Raw genomic sequence first — 22,024 nt, 5'->3', positions numbered from 1 at the left:
GAAAACGCTGAGTCATTTCTGTCCCTGAGATCAGAGGGTTCAAAGTCTTCATTCAGGGTTTTTAAAGTACAAGACTTGAGGGTGGTGCTGTGTTTGGGCCAGAGTGCAGACATGGGTAATTATGTTCTTGATATTAATATAATGTACACTTAATTACACGCCAATTAAAGTGATCAGAACGCCTGTATGTAACACAGATTTATTAGAGGGAGATAGATTGGGGCCGAGTTATTACAGGAAACAGAGACGGCGGCGAGGAAGCAGCTTTAATAACACGTGAACTCTCTGACTCAGCACCTCAGCGCCTTTTCATTGGCCCGCAACCTGCCATCTGCTTCTCATTCACCTTTTCGCAGGAAATCCTCTTCGACCAATCAAATCAGAGCTTAATCTGCCAGAATTCTGGTGACGGGGCCCAAAGGTTAGAGAAGCAGGAGGCTGACTCTGTAAACCCGGAGCAGCTGGGAAAACCTGGCAGTGAGGAGCGGGGATAAGAGATGCTGTCCCTCCCTGTGAAAGTCTGTTTCACAACCTGAGTCTTCAGAACTCAGTGTTGTATGTCAGCTCTCTCTGAATGTTGCTGCTTGTTTTGGCAGATCGCTCACTTTTTTTAGGACAAAGAGAAACACCCGGGAGATGTTTTAGAACCTGTGTTCACTAACGCACTGACAGAGACTGCTTTCAACACCAAACCGATGGAGGTCAGCGTCCCAAGTGCAGAGAGAGTTTATCATTTTTTGTTGCAGCAGTCACAGTTCTGCACTCGTCGATATCACCTCTCCATCATTGACCCATCAAAATTGATGGTAGAGGTCCGTACCCAGAAGAAACTAAGTCTTTAAGGGTACAGTTTCCAGGTCTAGAGCTGCTGCTAATGCTACAACATGTTTTCTATAATTTATATAAGGTTTTTTGGGTTAAAATGTCCTTCAATAAATGCAGGACAACCTTTGTAACCTTGCAGAAGGAGGACAAGCATGCTGCAAGTGGACACAGGCCCTCACTCCGTCTCGAGCTAGTGTTTCTTTTCAGCATAATGTAGTGTAGAGACCAACGTTAGCATTATATTACCACACCTCCTCCAGTTTCATCCGTCCCTTCATTCATTCATCCATCCATCCACCCCAGATCCATCCTAAGATCGCTCTGCTGAAGTCTTGTAGTATCGTTGCCTAGGAGCGGTCCTACGTGGTTTCTCTGTCAGTTTTTGTTTTCCTTCAAGTAGCCAAGTCTGATCCTGACTTTACCAACTCACAGACTAACCTCTGGTACCATGAGTGCCTGTCTTTAGCACACATTGTTGTGGTGTTGTTGTATTGTGTAAATCCAAGGCAAACAGAGACGCTGGTTTTATTTTGAGTTTATTTCATTTCAAGGTTGTTTTGAACTTGTGGGGGTCCGCTCTAAAACTAGGAGTGAATTTTGAGTTGTTGTTATTTTTTGTTGAACCCGGGACAGACCTGAAACTTTAGGTTTTTGAGATAGGATCCCAGTGTGTCAGTTCCCCCGGCAGTCTAAGCCTATAGCAGCATAACTAAGAGCTGGTCCAAACCTGACCCAGCTCTCTGAGATGCGCTCTCTCTTCCTAGTTCTAGTCAGTACTCGAGCTGCGGCTGAAGAGTCTTTAGAGACTTATAAGGGCAGCCTGATGAAAGAGAATTACAGTAATGTAACCTGGAAGTGACAACTGCATGGACTGGTTTGTCTGCATCACTCTGGGACAGGATGCGTCTCATTTTAGAAATATTGCGCAATTAGCATATTTTACATTGATGGGTTTCAGTTTGCTTTACTTGTATTGCTGGGTTTTGTTTTGTATGTGTTGACCAAAATTATTTTGATTTGCATTTATTTTCATTTGTCAGACTTGACTCTGACTGACACCCCAGATTTATCTCTCCAAATCCACTACAGCACCATTTAAGATAAGATCTGCTTTCTTCATGTTTGGTATCCAGCAAACCGGTCAAATGAAGCTTGTTTCATTGGAGCTAGAAAACTGCCAGGAAGGTGAAATTAGGAACCCCTACTGTGTAAAAGTCTCTTTCAGCTGGGAGCTTCTTCTGGTTCAACTTTTATCCCAGTTTAGATTCCACCTGGTTATAGTGGAGAGTCACTTTTGGATGCAGTTGCACGTGTGTCCTGGATTTCTACTTCTTGGTTTTACTCATCAGTCAGTGTTGTGTTGGAGAATAATGTGAAGTTCGTTGCTTCTCCACGTACCCTCTCCTCTGTTAGACAGATTCAACTTTTCAGAATGCTAATGAGGAACGGAGAACAGACGAGTATTTAAAGATCCCGTCCGACCAATTTCCACGCTAACCCCTTGATGAGCAGATATTTAGTTTGGGATTTGGACGTCTTATCATATTTGGGATCGTTTCTGGCTCGGTCTGAAGGCTGCACTCTCCTCCAGCGGTACTTTCCAAGTGTGTGGGAAGGCTAACAAGACCCAGAGTGTGTTTTATTTAAGTTTGTGTATATCCATATGCAGGAAGATGGAGGTTTTCCCAGGGAATCCCCTTCAGTTCTTTCAGGGCTGCTTTGTCACTGTTCCTTTTTTCATCTGCTGTGTCTGTGATCTGTCTGCGTTTTCTCTTTCTAACCTTGAACTCTTATTCCTTTTCCTCTCTGCAGAACTTAACCCCAAAGGTAAGTGTTTGGATTGTAGTGCTAGGTAGACTAGAGCAAGTAGAAACACAGATTCAAAACACTCTAGACGAACACACACAGAATATTTGCTTCACTTTTAGACGCACAATTAAAGATATTTTCTGACACAGAATCAAAACTGCACTTCATGCATTCCTGCAGACGCACACACACATGCATACACACCACTGTATATACAGGAAGAGACCACTACCTACTGTTTATGTTCCTGTAATGTGATCCTTGGCAAGAGACTGTACACACACACACACACACACACACACACACACACACACACACACACACACACACACACACACACACACACACACACACATACTTTAACTTCCTCACTCTATGGAATAAGTAAATATCCATTTCTATCCTTTTATAATCTGTGCAGTTTACACAGAAATATCATCTGTTTCACACACACACACACTCACACACACACAGACAACACATGCATACACATGAATCCACATGTTTCAGAGGGACATGTCTCTCACACACACACTCTCACACACACACTCACACACACTGTATATCAGCAGTAGTGTTCCTGTCGTCAGCCCGTGTTTGTTTTAGTCCGTCTAGATTGTGTGCTTTGATACAGAATAGGATGTCCTGTAATCTATAGCGGGCTTAGAGGCCCTGCAGTAGCTTACACACACTCTGACACACACACACACATGCATACACTCACACACAGTTGTGTGCATTCTTTCTCCCAGCCTGGATCGTAAAATATGCTCATATGCAGTTATTTAGCAACAGACTTTCATTTTTCTCCCGCCAAAAGTCAGCGTTTTTTCCTTCAGTGCATCAGAAAGAAAGATGAAACTTTGTCTGAGTCCTTAAGGTTAGCGTTTAGGGAATACAAAAACATATCGTACAATGTGTTACTTTTTAAACATGGGCTCTATGTTTCCAAAGTTTAGGGTCTTGAGGTCTAAAAAAGCTGCTGGTCCATCACTGTCTTGAGCAGGCTTTGAGAGACAGGAAATGAAGGTAGAAGGGAGTGAGGCAGAAATGCATCAAGGGTTAAGACCAGGAGCCTTGACCCTCTTGCTTCTGTATGTGCAGCACCTGCTGAGCTAAACCAGTTCCACTCAGTCAGACCTTTTGGGGTTTTTTTGCATCAAAATGTCAGCTTTGATCCAACAAAATCCACATTTGTGCTGTAAACAATAACACAGAAACAAAGGGCCAACATTTCAAGGCTGCAACAGTAAAATTCCTGTTTTTGTGAATTGACTTCTTGCAGAAATGTCTGGATTAGGTGGGAGTGAAAAATAAAGCAAGTTGCATTCACAAATGCAGGCACATGTAGTGGAAGTCACTGCATTAAAAACAACTCACAAAGTGTTTTGCATGTGTGAACGGGGCTTTAATTATCAAGTTATCCAATAAGTAGGACCAGGTTTTGTGCGATATTATAAGGACCAGAACCAAGACTGGATGGACCTGATCTTCAGGCCCTCAGGCAGCACTGCATTAGAAACAGACATGACTCTGTAGTGGAAGTCATTGAATCAAAAACAGACAACAATGCTTCTTTTAATGCAGTGACTTCCACTACAGAGTCATGTCTATGTTTAATGCCGTGACTTCCACTACAGAGTCATGTCTGTTGTTAATGCAGTGACTTCCACTACAGAGTCATGTCTGTTTTTAATGCAGTGACTTCCACTACAGAGTCATGTCTGTGTTTAATGCAGTGACTTCCACTACAGAGTCATGTCTGTGTTTAATGCAGTGACTTCCACTACAGAGTCATGTCTGTTTTTAATGCAGTGACTTCCACTACAGAGTCATGTCTGTTTTTAATGCAGTGACTTCCACTACAGAGTCATGTCTGTGTTTAATGCTGTGACTTCCACTAAAGAGTCATGTCTGTTTTTAATGCAGTGACTTCCACTAAAGAGTCATGTCTGTTTTTAATGCAGTGACTTCCACTACAGAGACATGTCTGTTTATAATGCAGTGACTTCCACTACAGAGTCATGTCTGTTTTTAATGCAGTGACTTCCACTACAGAGTCATGTCTGTTTTTAATGCAGTGACTTCCACTACAGAGTCATGTCTGTTTTTAATGCAGTGACTTCCACTACAGAGGCATGTCTGTTGTTAATGCTGTGACTTCCACTACAGAGTCATGTCTGTTTTTAATGCAGTGACTTCCACTACAGAGTCATGTCTGTTTTTAATGCAGTGACTTCCACTACAGAGGCATGTCTGTGTTTAATGCAGTGACTTCCACTACAGAGTCATGTCTGTTATTAATGCAGTGACTTCCACTACAGAGTCATGTCTGTTATTAATGCAGTGACTTCCACTACAGAGTCATGTCTGTTTTTAATGCAGTGACTTCCACTACAGAGTCATGTCTGTGTTTAATGCAGTGACTTCCACTACAGAGTCATGTCTGTTTTTAATGCAGTGACTTCCACTACAGAGTCATGTCTGTTTTTAATGCAGTGACTTCCACTACAGAGTCATGTCTGTGTTTAATGCAGTGACTTCCACTACAGAGTCATGTCTGTTATATGTTTCTGTGAGACTGGAATCAGGCAGTGAGTAAAGAACAACACAGTTGCTCTGTTTTGGTAAACTGAGGTTTCTCTGTTTGTCTTATAGATTTGTATTTTCATTCACAGCTTGTCATGAGTTCCAGAGTCGGGGTTTCTGTAGTGCAGCTCTCTGGATCTGGGGATCCTGTGACATGTGACCCCGGTCTTGACCCCTGATAGCTTCTCGCACTAATGCTGATGTAGGAAATTAAGCTTTGTCAACTGTTCAGCGCACTTAAAATCACAATTCAGCACCACTGCTGCTACTTGTTAAAGCTGCTGTACTCCCACTGTACGGCTGTCTCAGAGGAACCTGATTCCAATTATCTGGAATCAAAGTGTGTATGTGTGTGTGTGTGAGAGAATGTGTGTGTGTGAGAGAGAGAGAGAGAGGGGGAGAGACCACAGGGTTTATTTGAGTAGAGGACCACTGTACAGGATCAGGTTTTTACCACAGCTGCAGTGATGTCAGCCGCTTGTGTGTTCATATGTGAAAGACCTGATATGTGTTTTATAAGATGAGTGAGTGTGTGTGACTGGATACGGCACGCAACACACATATGCTCCTTCTTCCCTTAAGTGTGTGTCTCTTTTATCATCCCCCCTGTGATACACACGGTCACAGCACGCCCCGCTCTCCGACAAATCATGTTCATGTGTTTTTCTTCTGCATTAGTGATTTACATTAAATGTCCCCGCTCAGAGCCAGAAAGTCCAGGTGTGGATTTCTGCATGACTGATAATGGATAAATGTTATCCTTTGACGCAGGAGGACCACAGTTCACGTCTGTGTCTGACTATTTATTACTAATCGGACATTTCTATTATGTAATAATGACTGAGATCTTTTCCTTAACCCAACCGAACCCTCGGCGGCACTGCAGTGATGAGATAATACTCAATCTACACACACGTGTAAATCAAAGGGAGGAAAAACTCTCTGATGCCATCAGCGCTGAGCTGCAGTGATTGCTTGGACCAAACGTTACACTGTGAGCCAACGTGAGTGAACTAAAGTCAAACACTGAGGCTTTTAAGTGCTGACACCCCTCCACTGTGACTCAGCTGACGCAACTATTGTTCATCTATCTGCAACACAATCATGTAAACCAGCAGAGTTAACAGCCTCAGGCTCACTTTCATGTTAAATAAACACTCAGTGCAGCCAGTTGTTGAAATGCTCCCACCATTAGAGGAACTCCTGTGTTTAGATCCACGTTCAACCTCATTTCTAATGTTGGAGTCAGAGTGCTGGTAAACCTGGGTCCTACTTTCAGGAGGATCATTTCATGTTTAAAGCTCCATTCACTCTGTAGTGGAAGTCACTGTATTATAAACAGACATGACTCTGTAGTGGAAGTCACTGCATTAAACACAGACATGACTCTGTAGTGGAAGTCACTGCATTAAACACAGACATGACTCTGTAGTGGAAGTCACTGCATTAAACACAGACATGACTCTGTAGTGGAAGTCACTGCATTATAAACAGACATGACTCTGTAGTGGAAGTCACTGCATTATAAACAGACATGACTCTGTAGTGGAAGTCACTGCATTATAAACAGACATGACTCTGTAGTGGAAGTCACTGCATTAAACACAGACATGACTCTGTAGTGGAAGTCACTGCATTAAAAACAGACATGAATCTGTAGTGGAAGTCACTGCATTAAAAACAGACATGACTCTGTAGTGGAAGTCACTGCATTAAACACAGACATGACTCTGTAGTGGAAGTCACTGCATTAAAAACAGACATGACTCTGTAGTGGAAGTCACTGCATTAAACACAGACATGACTCTGTAGTGGAAGTCACTGCATTAAACACAGACATGACTCTGTAGTGGAAGTCACTGCATTAAAAACAGACATGACTCTGTAGTGGAAGTCACTGCATTAAAAACAGACATGACTCTGTAGTGGAAGTCACTGCATTAACCACAGACATGACTCTGTAGTGGAAGTCACTGCATTAACAACAGACATGAATCTGTAGTGGAAGTCACTGCATTAAAAACAGACATGACTCTGTAGTGGAAGTCACTGCATTAAAAACAGACATGACTCTGTAGTGGAAGTCACTGCATTAAAAACAGACATGACTCTGTAGTGGAAGTCACTGCATTAAAAACAGACATGACTCTGTAGTGGAAGTCACTGCATTAAAAACAGACATGACTCTGTAGTGGAAGTCACTGCATTAAACACAGACATGACTCTGTAGTGGAAGTCACTGCATTAACAACAGACATGACTCTGTAGTGGAAGTCACTGCATTAATAACAGACATGACTCTGTAGTGGAAATCACTGCATTAACAACAGTCATGACTCTGTAGTGGAAGTCACTGCATTAAAAACTGACATGACTCTGTAGTGGAAGTCACTGCATTAAACACAGTCATGACTCTGTAGTGGAAGTCACTGCATTAAAAACAGACATGACTCTGTAGTGGAAGTCACTGCATTAAAAATTGACATGACTCTGTAGTGGAAGTCACTGCATTAAACACAGTCATGACTCTGTAGTGGAAGTCACTGCATTAACAACAGTCATGACTATGTAGTGGAAGTCACTGCATTAAACACAGTCATGACTCTGTAGTGGAAGTCACTGCATTAACAACAGACATGACTCTGTAGTGGAAGTCACTGCATTAAACACAGTCATGACTCTGTAGTGGAAGTCACTGCATTAAACACAGTCATGACTCTGTAGTGGAAGTCACTGCATTAACAACAGTCATGACTATGTAGTGGAAGTCACTGCATTAAACACAGTCATGACTCTGTAGTGGAAGTCACTGCATTAAACACAGACATGACTCTGTAGTGGAAGTCACTGCATTAAACACAGACATGACTCTGTAGTGGAAGTCACTGCATTAAACACAGGCATGACTCTGTAGTGGAAGTCACTGCATTAAAAACAGACATGACTCTGTAGTGGAAGTCACTGCATTAAACACAGACATGACTCTGGAGTGAACATTTTTCAGAGCGTCCCAACTTTTTTGGGACTTCTAGTTGTTCATATCAGATATGAATGACATCATCCTGGCTGCCTCAACGAGTCCGATACCTGCTGGGAGATTTACAACCAGATCTGTAAACCACATCAGTACCCCCCCAAGGTCCCAGACCAGATTTCTTCTCAGATTTTCAGCGGAGGTGAAATGGGTATTGGCACAAACCTCTTAAGCGCTGCCTGAGCTGAGTAAAAGTTGTTTTAAGTATTTATTGCCCTCTGCCTTTTCTTAAGAAAACATTAAGGGATCCCTGGCGGTCAGTTTGTAACACAATATGGAAAAGGAAAACAGAATACATGTAGAATCAGGGGGATAAAAGTCTTAGGCAGATGTTTGTGAGTCCATGTCAGGTTTTGGGTCTTTATTGTACCTGACTTGACCGGTTGAAGTATGAGAAGCAGGTTTGCTGTCTGGTTGTCCTGTCTGTGTTTTAAGACACTGCTGGTGATGCAGGTAGACGGGTGTAACCTGCTGATGAAAGTCTGCAGTGGAACAAGACGAGATTTACAGCCCCACACAAACACTCACTCACGCACGCGGTGCTGACTTGTAAACGGCGATGCTGAATTTAAAGTGGAAAAATATTTCCCCCGCGCCTTTCCCAACCTCTCATGACCTCCTCTCCCTTCCCGTTCTTCCACCTCACTCTTTCTTTCTTTCAACAACCCTTCTCACCCTCCGTTTCTCCTCCTTTAACACCTGGTCTTACATCCACTCACCGCCCTTTATCTCCATCTACACACACCATGTTAGTGTGCAGTTAGCTCGGTGCCAACACACAGAGTATCATTTATTTACCTGCTCCTGTCTATTCACTAAACATCATATACACTTTACCATAAAGCTGAGCGTTTTCCAAAGCCCACCACACTGTTTTGATTTCCTAATATGTTTTTTCCTTCCTTAATGGCAGCCAGTGGTTTCATTCATTTCAGCGTGTTATGAAATTTAAGTTGGATAGACTTGAAACCTGGCTGAGTCAGGCAATCCATCACGGTGTACATCATGTCTGCTCTGATTTTTGTCAAAGCTGCTTAAAAACACTGCGGTGGGGCTTAAAAACAGCCACTGAAAATGTAAAGTATATGGATATACAGTAAACAAGTGGAATAACCCACTCATTACAGAAGAACTCAGAGTGTTAGGACCCCCATCCAGCTGTTTAAGGGTTCAATATCATCACATTTGGTTGTGGAACTGAAAGGAAGGGTGAAATAGATCCAAATCCTTGACAGGCAGAACAAATATCATATTTTTATATCTGGCGTTTGAAAACTGACTCAAATAGATGTTAAATATGTGATTTATGGACTCCAGTCACCTCAGTCTACCTCCACGGTCTGTACACCTTAATGTTTCCAGAGTTGTCTGTGTCTGAGAGGCTGGTTGGCTGTTGACAGACAATGATAAATTCTTTGGGAGCAACAGCCAGCTTTTTAGCAGTTCCAGCTACCCCAATCGTAATCAGTTCAGGACTTCTGGCTCACACATTGTACTTTGCCATTGTTTAAAAATTTCAACCAGCAACTGAAGAAGTGAGAGAGAAGTTCCAGTTGGAGGGGGTGTCTAAGTTTGCACCGGCTTTTAGCAACTTGGGAACCAGTTTAGCTCACTGGTTGAACGATTTACACAATGTGCACAAGCCAAAATCCGTGGTGCAGCAACCCCCAATCCCCAGCCCTTTGTCACATGTCATTCCCTACTCTCTCATCCCTGCTCCTTCCTCTTTCTCTGTTCTGACTCGACTCAGTGAAGGCAGGAAAAAGCCCCAAAATGTATTTAAAAGACAGAAATTCCACCAGATCCGTGTCCAGTCTGTATCCGATCCGTCACAGCACTGGATCTGATAGGTTTCTATTCTAGTCAATGTGTTAACTTCCACTGGATCCGCTCCGTTGCATTCCGGCTGCATCTCCCAGTTGAGTGCTGTCTGAGGGGGAAAGATGCAGACCAGTGCAGACAGATGCAGAGGTGGAAAAACACCAAAACATGGCGAGCACCCCAGAAGAACCTGCTTCAGTACCAAGCCAAAGCTAGAGAGCTGATGTTGTTTAGTTCAGATTCAGATTCAGAGAACTTTATTGATCCCAACAATTTAGCTTACAGCTTACCAGCTAGTCAAATAAACAACACTACCAAACAGACAAAGGCTAACATTCACAACAGTCAACATGTCAGTGCCAACAGATGTGCAAGAAGGAGCTTGTTGACCAACTTTTACTTTACATCAAACTACCAAACACCAACAAAAATTAGCAGCTTGCAAACATATTCTGAATTTTGATGCAGGCTCTATCTGTGTTCAAATTCAAGGATAGGATCCTTCAAATGACTGAGCCTTCAGAGCCTGTGCAGACCACTCAAGATGAACAGGAAGGAGATGTTCTGGTCTACTGAGGATCCTGTTTGCATCACCAGCTGATCCTGCTCTTACACTAGCTGGTGTCATGCAATTTAACTATTATCACCATCATTTTAAAGTTAATTTCAGATTTCAAGGCCTCTGTCTTGTTATCATTTGTATCACTTGCCTGTTCGAGAGTCATCTCATTTGAATCTCTGTTGGGCTGCAAAGGATGCATCCTCCATGAACCCGGGATTAAGTAGGAATTTTGAAGGAGCTTTGGGACAGAAGTGATGCACCTGTGTGACATAATCAGACTTCAAATGCCCCCTTTGAAGTATGCAGCCCCAGCTTCAGTCTATATCCAATATCAGGAGTTAACAAGTGTAGGTGTTGATGCAAAAGAAGGACAAGAATCAGTATCAGGAGGGGAGCATCTCTAAAGATGTACCTGGTTGATATCATACCAGATTTGAAAGGCTTTGTGATGCATGTATGACCAACTTAAAGTGATGCTTGCATTAGGACACAGACTCATTCCATGAACCATGACATTTTCAGCAGAAATCAGCATCTATGTGGGCCTTTAGTGCATAAAGTTGTGCCTTATATTTAAACACAAGCAGCCATAAGGTGCACTGTACTAACTAAAAGTGCACCATTGTCCGTCTCACTCTTAAACTCCATCCCTTTTCCCTCCCTCCTCTCCTTTCTGCTGTTTTCCTTGGCTTCTCCTCGTCTCTGCCTCAGTTCATGTATTCAAAGTAAATTGAATTATTCACATAATCACAAAATAATTGCACCTATGGAATGAAAAGGTGCACGGTAGTTGAGGGTAATTATTAATATCTGTAATAACCTGGAACATTCCATAATTAAAGCGTCCCTCCCTCCCACCGCGGCTGTCCTTTCTCATAGTATTTTCTCTCTCCCTCTTTCTCTCACGCTGGTTTGTTTCCACTCCTTTTTCTGCACCACTCAGGTTTTCTCCCTCTCCTGTAGTTGGCTCTCCCGGTTTCGCTCTCTCGCTCCATCTCCTCTTAACAACTGTTTTCCTCCCTCTTCTCTTTCCCTCGCTCTGTTATTCTTGCTAAGTGTAGATTTCTGCCAAGCTCAGCACTGCTTAAGCTCAGGACATAGTTTTAGTTGGCTTTACCTCTCCTCCTCCCATCGTCCCTTTTTTCTTCTCTCTCTTCTTAAAATTTCCTCCCGGACTTCTCACAAAAACTTCCTTTTCTCCTCGACAAACACCTCTCCAAACCCGCTGTTGATGTTGAGTCTCCTGTGTCGGTGTAGCTCTCAGATACTCGTGTAATCTGAATATCTGCAGTGTTGACTGTGTTAACAAATGTTGACCTGACTGCTGTTTGGAGAGAGAGCCTGAAAACGATGTGCTGACCTGGTTTGATTCGCTGTGAGGGAGTTAGCTTGAAGGGGAAGTGGAGAGGAGAGCTAAAGAGGGACGATGGTACAGAACGCACAATGAATCAGACATCAACATCGGTAGTTGGACTAGTTATAACACTTGTGGTCGCAGTAGAGGCCAAATGATCTCCATTTTCAGATGTCCAGTTGGGGCGAGCCCACTGGATGAAAGAGAAGTCTACTTCTCCCTTCATTTTTAACCTGAGTTAAGGGTTTCTGTCGCTAGTTTGAAGTCCTCTTTGACACAACATGACTCTAATTTTGTAAGACAGTTGCTGTTGAGTCTGTTTTTAATTAGGAGAGATTATTCTAAATAATCAGCCCCCCCCTTCACTGCTCTGAAGTCTGTAACTTGCAGAGTCTTACTGTCTCGCTGGACACAGATTCACAACTGATCTTGTCTTTAACTGAAATGAACCTTTAATCATTCAATTCATCTCAGAACTTCTTTTTTTTTTTTTTTTTAAGTTATATTTTTGGCATTTTTGCCTTTATTTTATAGGACAGGAAAAATGTGGGGAGTAGAGAGCGGGGTAAGACATGCAGGAAATGGTCGACCGGCCAGGAATCGAGCCGGCGACCCCTGCGAAGAGAACTGCAGCCTCTGTATGTGGGGCGCTTAGACCGCTAGGCCACCAGCACCCCATCTCAGAACTTCTTCCCAAGGATTCAGACTCACACATTGAATCTTTACTGTCTCGAGTTGCAGCCAGAAACTGGCTCAGACCTCTTGACACCCCTGCAGGGTGCCCAACAGATTTTCAGATTTTTAAAATATGAAATTTAATTGTAAAATATCCAATATAAAATATAAAATTACATTTTAGAATATCCAATTTAAAATATGACATTAAATATTAGAACATCTGATTTATATTATGACAGTAAATTATGAAATATCCAATATATAATATGACATTAAATATCTGATTCATAATATGATATTAGTTTTCAAATATCAAATTTGAAATATGACATTACATTTGAAGATATTCAATTTAAAATATGACGTTAAATCGTAAAGAGAAAAAGAACGTGACATTAAACAAACAAAAGCATTAAAATATAAAGTATTTAAAAATATAGGATCCAGAAAGAAAGAAAGAAAGTTAAATGAATAAAGGTTTTTCATTTAAACTCAGTTTTTTAATAGAAATTTTAAAAAAATTCCTTAGAGTTTAGACAAAATGTTAAAAGTTTGTTGTTAAAGAAATTCAACCTAAGGTTTAAAAATGGGATTGCCTCCATGAGGGAGTACAGAAAGCAGCGTGTGTTGAGTAGGTCTGTGCTGCATGATAACAAAATGCTGCTTCTCCATGCTTTGTTCTGACTCCTGGGACGGTCAGTAGGCCAGCCCCAGATGTTCGTAGTGTCTTCCTGGGTTCACAAACATGTCAGAGATGTTTGGTGCTGAGTGCTGACCCACAGAGAGACTTATGGACCAGAGATACATTTAAGAAACATAAACTAGGGATGCTTTATTGTGCATCTACCTTTTCATAAGTCTGAACGTAAAACGCCCTGAAAGATGCAGTTTGACACCCTGTGGAGTCTGTTCTCCTCTTCTTCCTCTGCACATTTCTATAAAGATACCTCAGTGAGCCAAACCGTGCATCCAAAGTATCATCAGAGTCATGTTAAGTTATGGATGCACCTTGCTTCACCCCAGCCTGTTTCTCCAACCCTCCACAGCTGCAACCTCTCCACTTCCGTCTGACTGTGAAAGGGAGAGCTCGCCGGTCCAACAGTTGACGCCACGGTGGCTCCGTCTTCTTCGTGTAAACAGTTTACGCTGCAAACCAAAATAACACAGAAGAAGTGTGTGAATGTGAAACCTTGGCAGAGGAAGCTGACAGCAGGTGTTGGCTGTGCTGTGGCTCAGAGACATGAAGGGAATGATTTAAGAACAAGACGTCAGGGTGGAACAGCGTGGGTCCGGGTTTCTTTGGAGAGCGTTGTAGACGGTGAAGTTCACCAAAACTAGACAATCACACGTGTCCTGGTTTCCACAACGCTCCTGGTTTATGACTAACTACACATCAGACTCACAAAACCAGGTTCTCATGCAACATGACAATAAAAAGATCCTCCATTTTTCAAAGTTCTGGTCCGTCTTCTTCTTCTTCTTCTCAGGAGTTCCCAGGGTGCATCAGTTCAAGTTCAGTCTTCCTCTGGCGTTGGTGTGTGTCCCGTCATCTCCAAACAAAAACACCAAATTCAAGATCACCGTGGACACCAACCAGCCCCCTGTCGACCTCGCCTCCATCTTCCCAGGTAACACACACACACACACACACACACACACACACACACACACACACACACACACAAGCACACACACCAACACACACTCACAAATGACCCGAGCATGACAGAGATTGAAAGAGAAGTGTAGCTATGCATGTGTGTACATAATCACATGTTATGTATCTGTGTGTGTGGTTTTGTATTCAAACAAGTGTGTTTATGTGTGTTTATTTATTTGGGATTCTCTCAATTTCTGTGTGTGTGTGTGTGTGTGTGTGTGTGTGTGTGTGTGAGCATTTCAGCCCTGGGAATCTCTGCTCTGTTTCTCACTTATCTTATAATCGGCTACAATCAGCAGCTCCGACGTCTAAACACACTCACACACACACACACTGTCCGCTCTGAGTGTGTGTATTGTGTGGAGGACAGGGATTTGTGAAAGCTCATGCCGGTTTACATTTGGTGTCTTTGTGAAGAGTGCGACTGTATCTTGTTCACCTTTGTTGGCGTCTTGCATCGTGATAGTCTGTCTTATCACCCCTCTGTCTCTCTGTCTCTCTGTCTGTCTGTCTGTCTCTCTGTCTGTCTCTCTGTCTGTCTGTCTGTCTGTCTGTCTCTCTGCAGAGTTTGCAGCTAAATCTGAAGATAAGGACGGGAACGGTTTGGCTTTCCAGTTCCTGTCAGGAGGCAAAGTCAGCGTGCAGGCCTCCAAGACCTCCCGTGAGTCACGCAAACGACAAAACATGATCAACACGACTTTCATGAAACACACATGTACCTCATGATATCTGGTTAATGTGTAAATGTGGATCTTTTGCAATGCCTGAATATTAAACTGTGTATCACCTGGGATGAGTAGCAAGAACCAGAGCTTGTAGGGTTGTGATATTTGCATAATCCCAGCCTCTGTGAAAAGAGTATCTGTGCACATCTGTTTGTCAGAGCGGTACCGTCTTCAGAGTGACAGCTTTGAGGACATCTGGTTGGTGGTGAAGGAGCTGGTCCTGAGGGTCGACGGTCACTTCCAAACACTGGGAGTCAAAGACTTCAAGAAAAGCTTCAGTGGACCGCTCCCGCTGCAGGACTACTTCCTGTCTGTGGACCACCACTTCCAGGTACTCATATTAAAACAAGCTGCTGACATTAAGATGGGTAAGATCCGTTTGTTCATGAGTGATATCTCACTCTTCATCTGTGTGTTGGGGTTTGTGTGTGTTAGCTGCGTGTCGGCGCTCAACAGTACCAGGACCTGCTGTCAGAGCGGGCCGTCCAGTTCAGAGCCATCCAACGCCGCCTTCTGACTCGGTTCAAAGACAAAACCCCTGCACCCCTGCAGAACCTGGACACGCTGCTGGATGCTACCTACAGCCAGGTCAGACACACACACACACACACACACTCAGGTACACAGACATGCTGAAGCTTTGCTGGGAGATCACATTGTTGAAAAGAGGAGTTCTGGATGTGGGTGATTGAAGGAGTTAGCTGTCATCCTAAGTGGACGAGTGTGTGAAAGTTGAGGTGGTTCAACATCTGATGAGGATGACTTCTCATTGTGTCTTTCCTGAGTTCTTTGTGTTAAAATACAGAGTTGTTCTTTCTTGAAAATAATCTAAATCAATGCATATCGATGGAAGTAACGCCACATTGCAATATCTTGATTGAAGAAAATGCAAGGGTGCCAGTTTTGCAAGCACCCGCTCCATGCACAGAGTAGTTCCTCGGATGGATGCTCAAGGAACTGCAGTTTTTAACACTTGGCTTCATATTTTAAGACTGGAGGTTGGCGCTTGATAATACCGCTTTCATTGGATGCATGTTTAAAACCTAACACAGGAGAAAAGCTGCTAAATAGTGGTAGACTGATCTGCCTCAACACCTCAGCACTGCATACTAGTAAGCGTCTTGTATACTGAATTTTATGGTAATTCTGAAATTGCTGTGACTCACATTATCATTGTGAAGTCTCTGGTTTGTGTCTCTGTGCATGTTGAGGAGTCTGAGTCAAACTCCAACAAAGAGAGGAGATAACCGAAGCAGTTGATGATCATTGTTATCAAAACACTGAAGCATCTTTCATTTGATGTCTCAAAGACTTTCTTAAACTCCTCTATTCAACTTTCACATGACCCACGAGGTTGTGTCTTTAAAGGTGACATATCATGCAAAATGGACTTTTTAATGGTTCTTTACCTGAAGTATGTGTCCCTGTCTACAAACCCCCCGAGAATGAAAAAAATCCATTCTGCCCCTGTTCTGATTTCTCCACCTTTCTGTAAATGTGTGTGAAACCAGCCATTTCAGACTTCAGTGTTTTTGTTACGTAACAACAATATCCGGTCTGTCACGGAGTCAGAGCTCGGAGCTTGTTCAGCCCATAGACTGTATAAAATACAACTCAACCCCTCCTCCGTTTTTCATTACCTGCACAAATGTGTGCTAACAAGGAGCTTAGGAGGGAGGCATGCTAGTTGTAGGCTGTCTTAATAAACACAAAGGTCGGTTTTACTCCCCACGTCTGCAGATATGAAGATCTAGTGGATGATTTTTATTTATTATGGATAAGTGCTAGCGCTAATTAGCATAGCCACATAGCTATATGTTCATAGCTGTAGCTGTAGCTGTAGCTGTAGCTGTAGCTGTAGCTGTAGCTGTAGCTGTGTACCAGACACGCGTCGACATACTGACAAATAAAACAACAAGAAACAGAATCTGTGACCAATCCTTCATAAAAGGTCCTGCTGCCTTTCTGGTAGAGGTCGGTTTTACTCCCCACGTCTGCAGATTTGAAGATCTAGTGGATGATGTTTATTTATCATGGATAAGTGCTAGCGCTAGTTAGCATAGCTACATAGCTACATGTTCGTAGCTGTGTACCAAGACACACGTCGACATACTGATAAATAAAACAACAAGAAACACTAAATCTGTGACCAATCGTTCAGAAAGGTCCTGCTGCAGGCGCCTCTCCGTCAGGATCAGATTCAGAGGGTTGAAGTAACGCGGGTCTGTGAGCAGCCGTGTATATTCAGCCAACATGTAAACATTAGATCAACGTGCTGGACAGCCGAGGCACATCCACTTCCGGAGGGGGCGTGGTCAGAGAGAAAACAGACTGTTCTGAGGAGGAATGAAGAAGAGGACTTTTCAGGCAGACCAAAACCTGATTTCAAAGTGTTTTTTTGAGCATAAACTTTAAAGACATGTTTTGGGGACCTCTTAGACCAATATATATTGATGAAAAAAGCGTGATATGTCCCCTTTAACATTTACTCTTTTTAACAATCAAACTCTCACAGCTCGCTCAGCTTTGTGCCACCTCAGTGGAAAATCTGATATTTCTCATTGTCTCACTCTTGGAGGTGGATTTCAAAGTTTCTCTTTCCTGCTCTCTTTTTCTGTCTTTCATTACCTCTCACACACACACACACACACACACACACACACACACACACACACACTCACACTCACACTCACACACACACACACACACACACACACACACACACACACACACTCACACTCTCCCACAGCGGTGACGTGTTAGTGTAGATTTACAGTGTGAGGGTTGTTTTCTGCTGATTTATGGATTTCCTCTCTTTTGGTGATTAACTGTGAGCTCACACCCAGTTTTTACACACATACAGAGTCACATTAGTTTCAACACACACAATGAGTTACAGACACACACTCTGTTTGTTTAAGCGTGTGATTGTCAGTGTGTGTGTGTTTGAGCTGAGGTCAGTGTGAAGCTGATTTTAAAACAAAGCAGGCGTTAAGCTTTTGTCTCTCTTTGTTTAAGTTTGACGTATGTGAGGGTGGAGTTTATCTGCATCACTGTGAGTGTGTGTGTGTGTTTATATGTGTGTGTGTGTGTGTGTGTGAAGTACAAAGTGATGGTCCCTTGCTCCTGCTGTTTACACTAGAAGCCGACTTGGCGGGTCGTCAGCTCCACCGTCCATTAGCTTCTCATTAGCGTATGGAGGCGGCGTGACGTCATCCCTTCATTAGCCGCTGAAGCTGTCAGTGCGTCGCTGTGATCAGTAACTACACGTTCATTTAACACACATTACGTTCCTGAGACTTCGCTGGAGCTTAATGAGAGGAAATGAAGGAGCTCGTTGAAGTTCTTAATGCTTCTCTAACTCAAATAATCAGAGTTCACCCAGCTTCAGCTCGTCTGTCGCCAGGAGAAGCTATCAGGGAGCCGGCTCTTAATTTGTCTCTCTTAAATGTTAAAGTCCTCGTAGATGTTGTATATGAAAGGCAGAGGGAAACCACAGAGCTCAAAGGAAATCTGTTATCTAAAGAGACAGGCTCGATCATCAAATGAAGGCCCAGTGAAATGAAACACCTGCAGACACCAGCAGATAGAAGTCAGCCAGCTGAAGCTTAACGTATCCTGTCAGTGTGAGGAACCGAGGCTGACCCTCATAAACTGCAGACTAAAGAAACGTACATCCACAGCTGAATTAAATTTCCTGACTTCCTTTGGGAGCAATAAAATATCTATCCCATCAAATGCTAGATGTAGCGTTTGCTCAGCACCGGCCATGTGTAGCGAGAACTGAAGCCCTGCAGCGGAAATAGGCTGATCCAAGCACCCACAGGGTCTCAGGGATGCATCCGTTCAAAACAGGGATGGAACAAATACAGATACAGCTATATGCTGTGGTTCCACCTTTGTTTGACACAATAACCTACCATACTTACGGTGGTGCTAATGACATGAAGCTAACTGGTTGAAGAAGAAGTTGATAAGATAAGATCCTCCTTTATTCGTCCCACAACAGGGAAATTCATGGAGTTACAGCAGCAAACAAGAAGGTGTACAGTACAAGAATTTCAACAAGAATTTATAGTCAGCCACCACCTCCACAGGGTCCAGGACTGAGCTGGCCTTCTTCACCAGTGTGTTCAGTCTTGCTCTCCTGTATCCTGTCCGCCCACAGCAGGTGAAATCCTTCCAATGTGGCGTTCATGTCCGGTAGTGGTGCAACTGATCATCGTTGATCAGTGATCCGTACGGATGCCTCTCCACGGTTCGGCACGGACGTGGTCCGCTGATCGGTTGATGAAAAAAGTTGCGCGTGTTCACGTGATGACCGCACGTGTAATCCACACTCACTCGTCAAGCTCAGTGGTAGACATGGTAAGTGAAGGAGCAGAAGGACTTGAAAACCCTCCTGCATCTTGGAAGTCACATGTATTGGAGCATTTTGGTCTCCCTGTGAAATACAGTGAATGCTGAATGTGCTTGAGCCACGTTATGAAACTCCGTTGCACACCCACTAGACCAGAGGCCGTCAATCGGCCGCATCCGGCCGCCTATTTGTGGCCCCCAAACTGTTATTCCTTCACTCTGTGTTTTGGTCGGATCACTTCGTGTTTACCAGGACTTGTCTCCATGTCAACGATACGCAGACAGGCTGTTACTGGGTCACTTAGAGTCCAATGCTGCGAGTGCAATATTTAACTTTCACTTTCGTTTATGGAGCAGTTTGCATATTGGCACTTTGCCAGCTGTAGGACCCTAGAATGCACGAAAACTGTGTGTTCAGTTTGCTGCTCAAAGAAAAGTGGACGGTAAAAATCAGCAAATGAAAAAAGAATGGAGTGAAACTTTTGAAGTTCCTCTTCTCCTTCACTTGCCATGCCATGAAATGCAGTGAATGAGGCAGGACTGGGCCCACAGATGCTTTGCACATGCAGTAAATTTTGAGTTGAATGTTGTTTTTATTTAATGGGCAAAGTGTTTTACAAAATAAATAGAGGGACAAAGTTGTATTTGTCTTGTCTTCTTTCTTTTTTTTTTTTTTTGTTGATCCGAAAAATGATCCGATCCTTGACTCAAATCCGTGATACGATCCGAACCGTGAGTTTTTTGATCCGTTGCACCCCTAGTCAGCCACCACCTCCACAGGGTCCAGGACTGAGCTGGCCTTCTTCCCCAGTTAGTTCAGTCTTGCTCTCCTGTATCCTGTCCGCCCACAGCAGGTGAAATCCTTCCAATGTGGCGTTCATGTCCGGTGTGAGCTCTGTTAGCATGATGCTACTCTGCCAGTATTCCCTCTGGTGCTGGGTTAGCTGGTCCACCTCATCGTAGACAGATCTTACATTCCCCATAATGGTGGGTGGAAGGACAGGTCCATGATATCAAACGTGTCATATTGTATTGTATTTTATCGTATCGTATCATATCGTCTTGTATCTGTTCGTGCCGTGTGGTATCATATGGCAACGTTGCGTATCATATTATATCGGTCATATCATACCGTACCTTATCGTATTGTATTGTCATACTATATATGTATAATATCTCATCTATTGTAAAGCACGTATTGCACCGTATCGTATCATATTGTAGCGTATTATATCGTATCTTAGCAATCACATCGGGTTACTAATTTAAAAAGTGTAACTTTTCTGCATCCAAAGACTGATGAACACCTGCCCATCATTTGAATGAAAAAATAAGTGTCACTTTTAAAAATCCAGATCTAGATACTATCTAGGGATGTACATTTTAAGTATTTTCCGTGATCGATTTTTGGAAATGTTAACGATCAATTATCGATTAATTAATTAAAAAAAACAATATTATTCTTACATCAAAAACAATGCCAAATACGTTGTTTTCCCCCTAAATTGTATTTTCTACAGCAACTAAATGCAAATAACTGACTGGATTGAATACGGGCACATGTTTGGTAGGCAGAATATCAACGATCAGGCTCATAAAAATATTCTACGCGGTCAGGTGTCAGCTGGGAGCGCAACCGGGTCATAATCAGTCCAGCAGCAGAAAAGCCCAGACGGCTCTGATGTTGCTGCTCTGCAAACATAGCATACCTGAATTTCCCACCTGTCTGTTGCCTTCGTATCCAAAGGTGGGAAATGTCCTGTTTAAAGGTGACATATCATGCTAAATTGACTTTTTAATGGTTCTTTACCTGAAATATGTGTCCCTGGCATGTCTACAAACCCCCCGAGAATGAAAAAAATCCATTCTGCCCCTGTTTTGATTTCTCCACCTTTCTGTAAATGTGTGTGAAACGAGCCGTTTCAGACTTCCGTGTTTTTGTTACGTAACAACAATATCCGGTCTGTCACAGAGTCAGAGCTCGGAGCTTGTTCAGCCCATAGACTGTATAAAATAATACTGAATCCCTCCTCCGTTTTTCATTACCTGCACACATGTGTGCTAACAAGGAGCTTAGGAGGGAGGCATGCTAGTTGTAGTCTGTCTTAATAAACACAAAGGTCGCTTTGACTCCCCACGTCTGCAGATATGAAGATCTAGTGGATGATTTTTATTTATCATGGATAAGTGCTAGCGCTAGTTAGCATAGCTACATAGCTACATGTCGTAGCTGTAGCTGTGTAGCAAGACACACGTCTACATACTGACAAATAAAACAACAAGAAACACTAAATCTGTGACCAATCCTTCAGAAAGGTCCCGCTGCCTTTCTGGCAGAGGTCGGTTTTACTCCCCACGTCTGCAGATTTGAAGATCTAGTGGATGATTTTTATTTATCATGGATAAGTGCTAGCGCTAGTTAGCATAGCCACATAGCTACATGTTCATAGCTGTAGCTGTGTACCAAGACACACATCGACATACTGATAAATAAAACAACAAGAAACACTAAATCTGTGACCAATCCTTCAGAAAGGTCCTGCTACAGGCGCCTCTCCGTCAGGATCAGATTCTGGATCAGATTCAGAGGGTTGAAGTAACGCGGGTC

General features: G+C 43.0%; 1 protein-coding gene across 5 annotated transcripts in view; it reads left to right on the top strand.

The window, feature by feature from the left end:
- bbs9 (Bardet-Biedl syndrome 9) overlaps nucleotides 1-22,024 on the top strand; it is a 123,097-nt gene that overhangs the window by 71,653 nt on the left and 29,420 nt on the right. For all 5 annotated transcript variants that reach the window (XR_004633385.1, XM_034698556.1, XM_034698554.1 and 2 more), the window contains exons 15-18: nucleotides 14,160-14,300; nucleotides 14,898-14,993; nucleotides 15,216-15,388; nucleotides 15,493-15,645. Coding sequence is in view for 4 of the 5 variants with exons in the window: in XM_034698556.1 (XP_034554447.1) it covers nucleotides 14,160-14,300; nucleotides 14,898-14,993; nucleotides 15,216-15,388; nucleotides 15,493-15,645 (563 nt within the window). In the remaining variant the exon portion in view is untranslated. The remainder of the gene's footprint in view (nucleotides 1-14,159; nucleotides 14,301-14,897; nucleotides 14,994-15,215; nucleotides 15,389-15,492; nucleotides 15,646-22,024) is intronic.

This window comes from Notolabrus celidotus, chromosome 12 (genome assembly GCF_009762535.1).
Source record: "Notolabrus celidotus isolate fNotCel1 chromosome 12, fNotCel1.pri, whole genome shotgun sequence".
Lineage (NCBI taxonomy): Eukaryota > Metazoa > Chordata > Actinopteri > Labriformes > Labridae > Notolabrus > Notolabrus celidotus.
The sequence above is the reverse complement of the archived record's forward strand: the minus strand, read 5'-3'. Positions and strand labels throughout refer to the sequence as shown.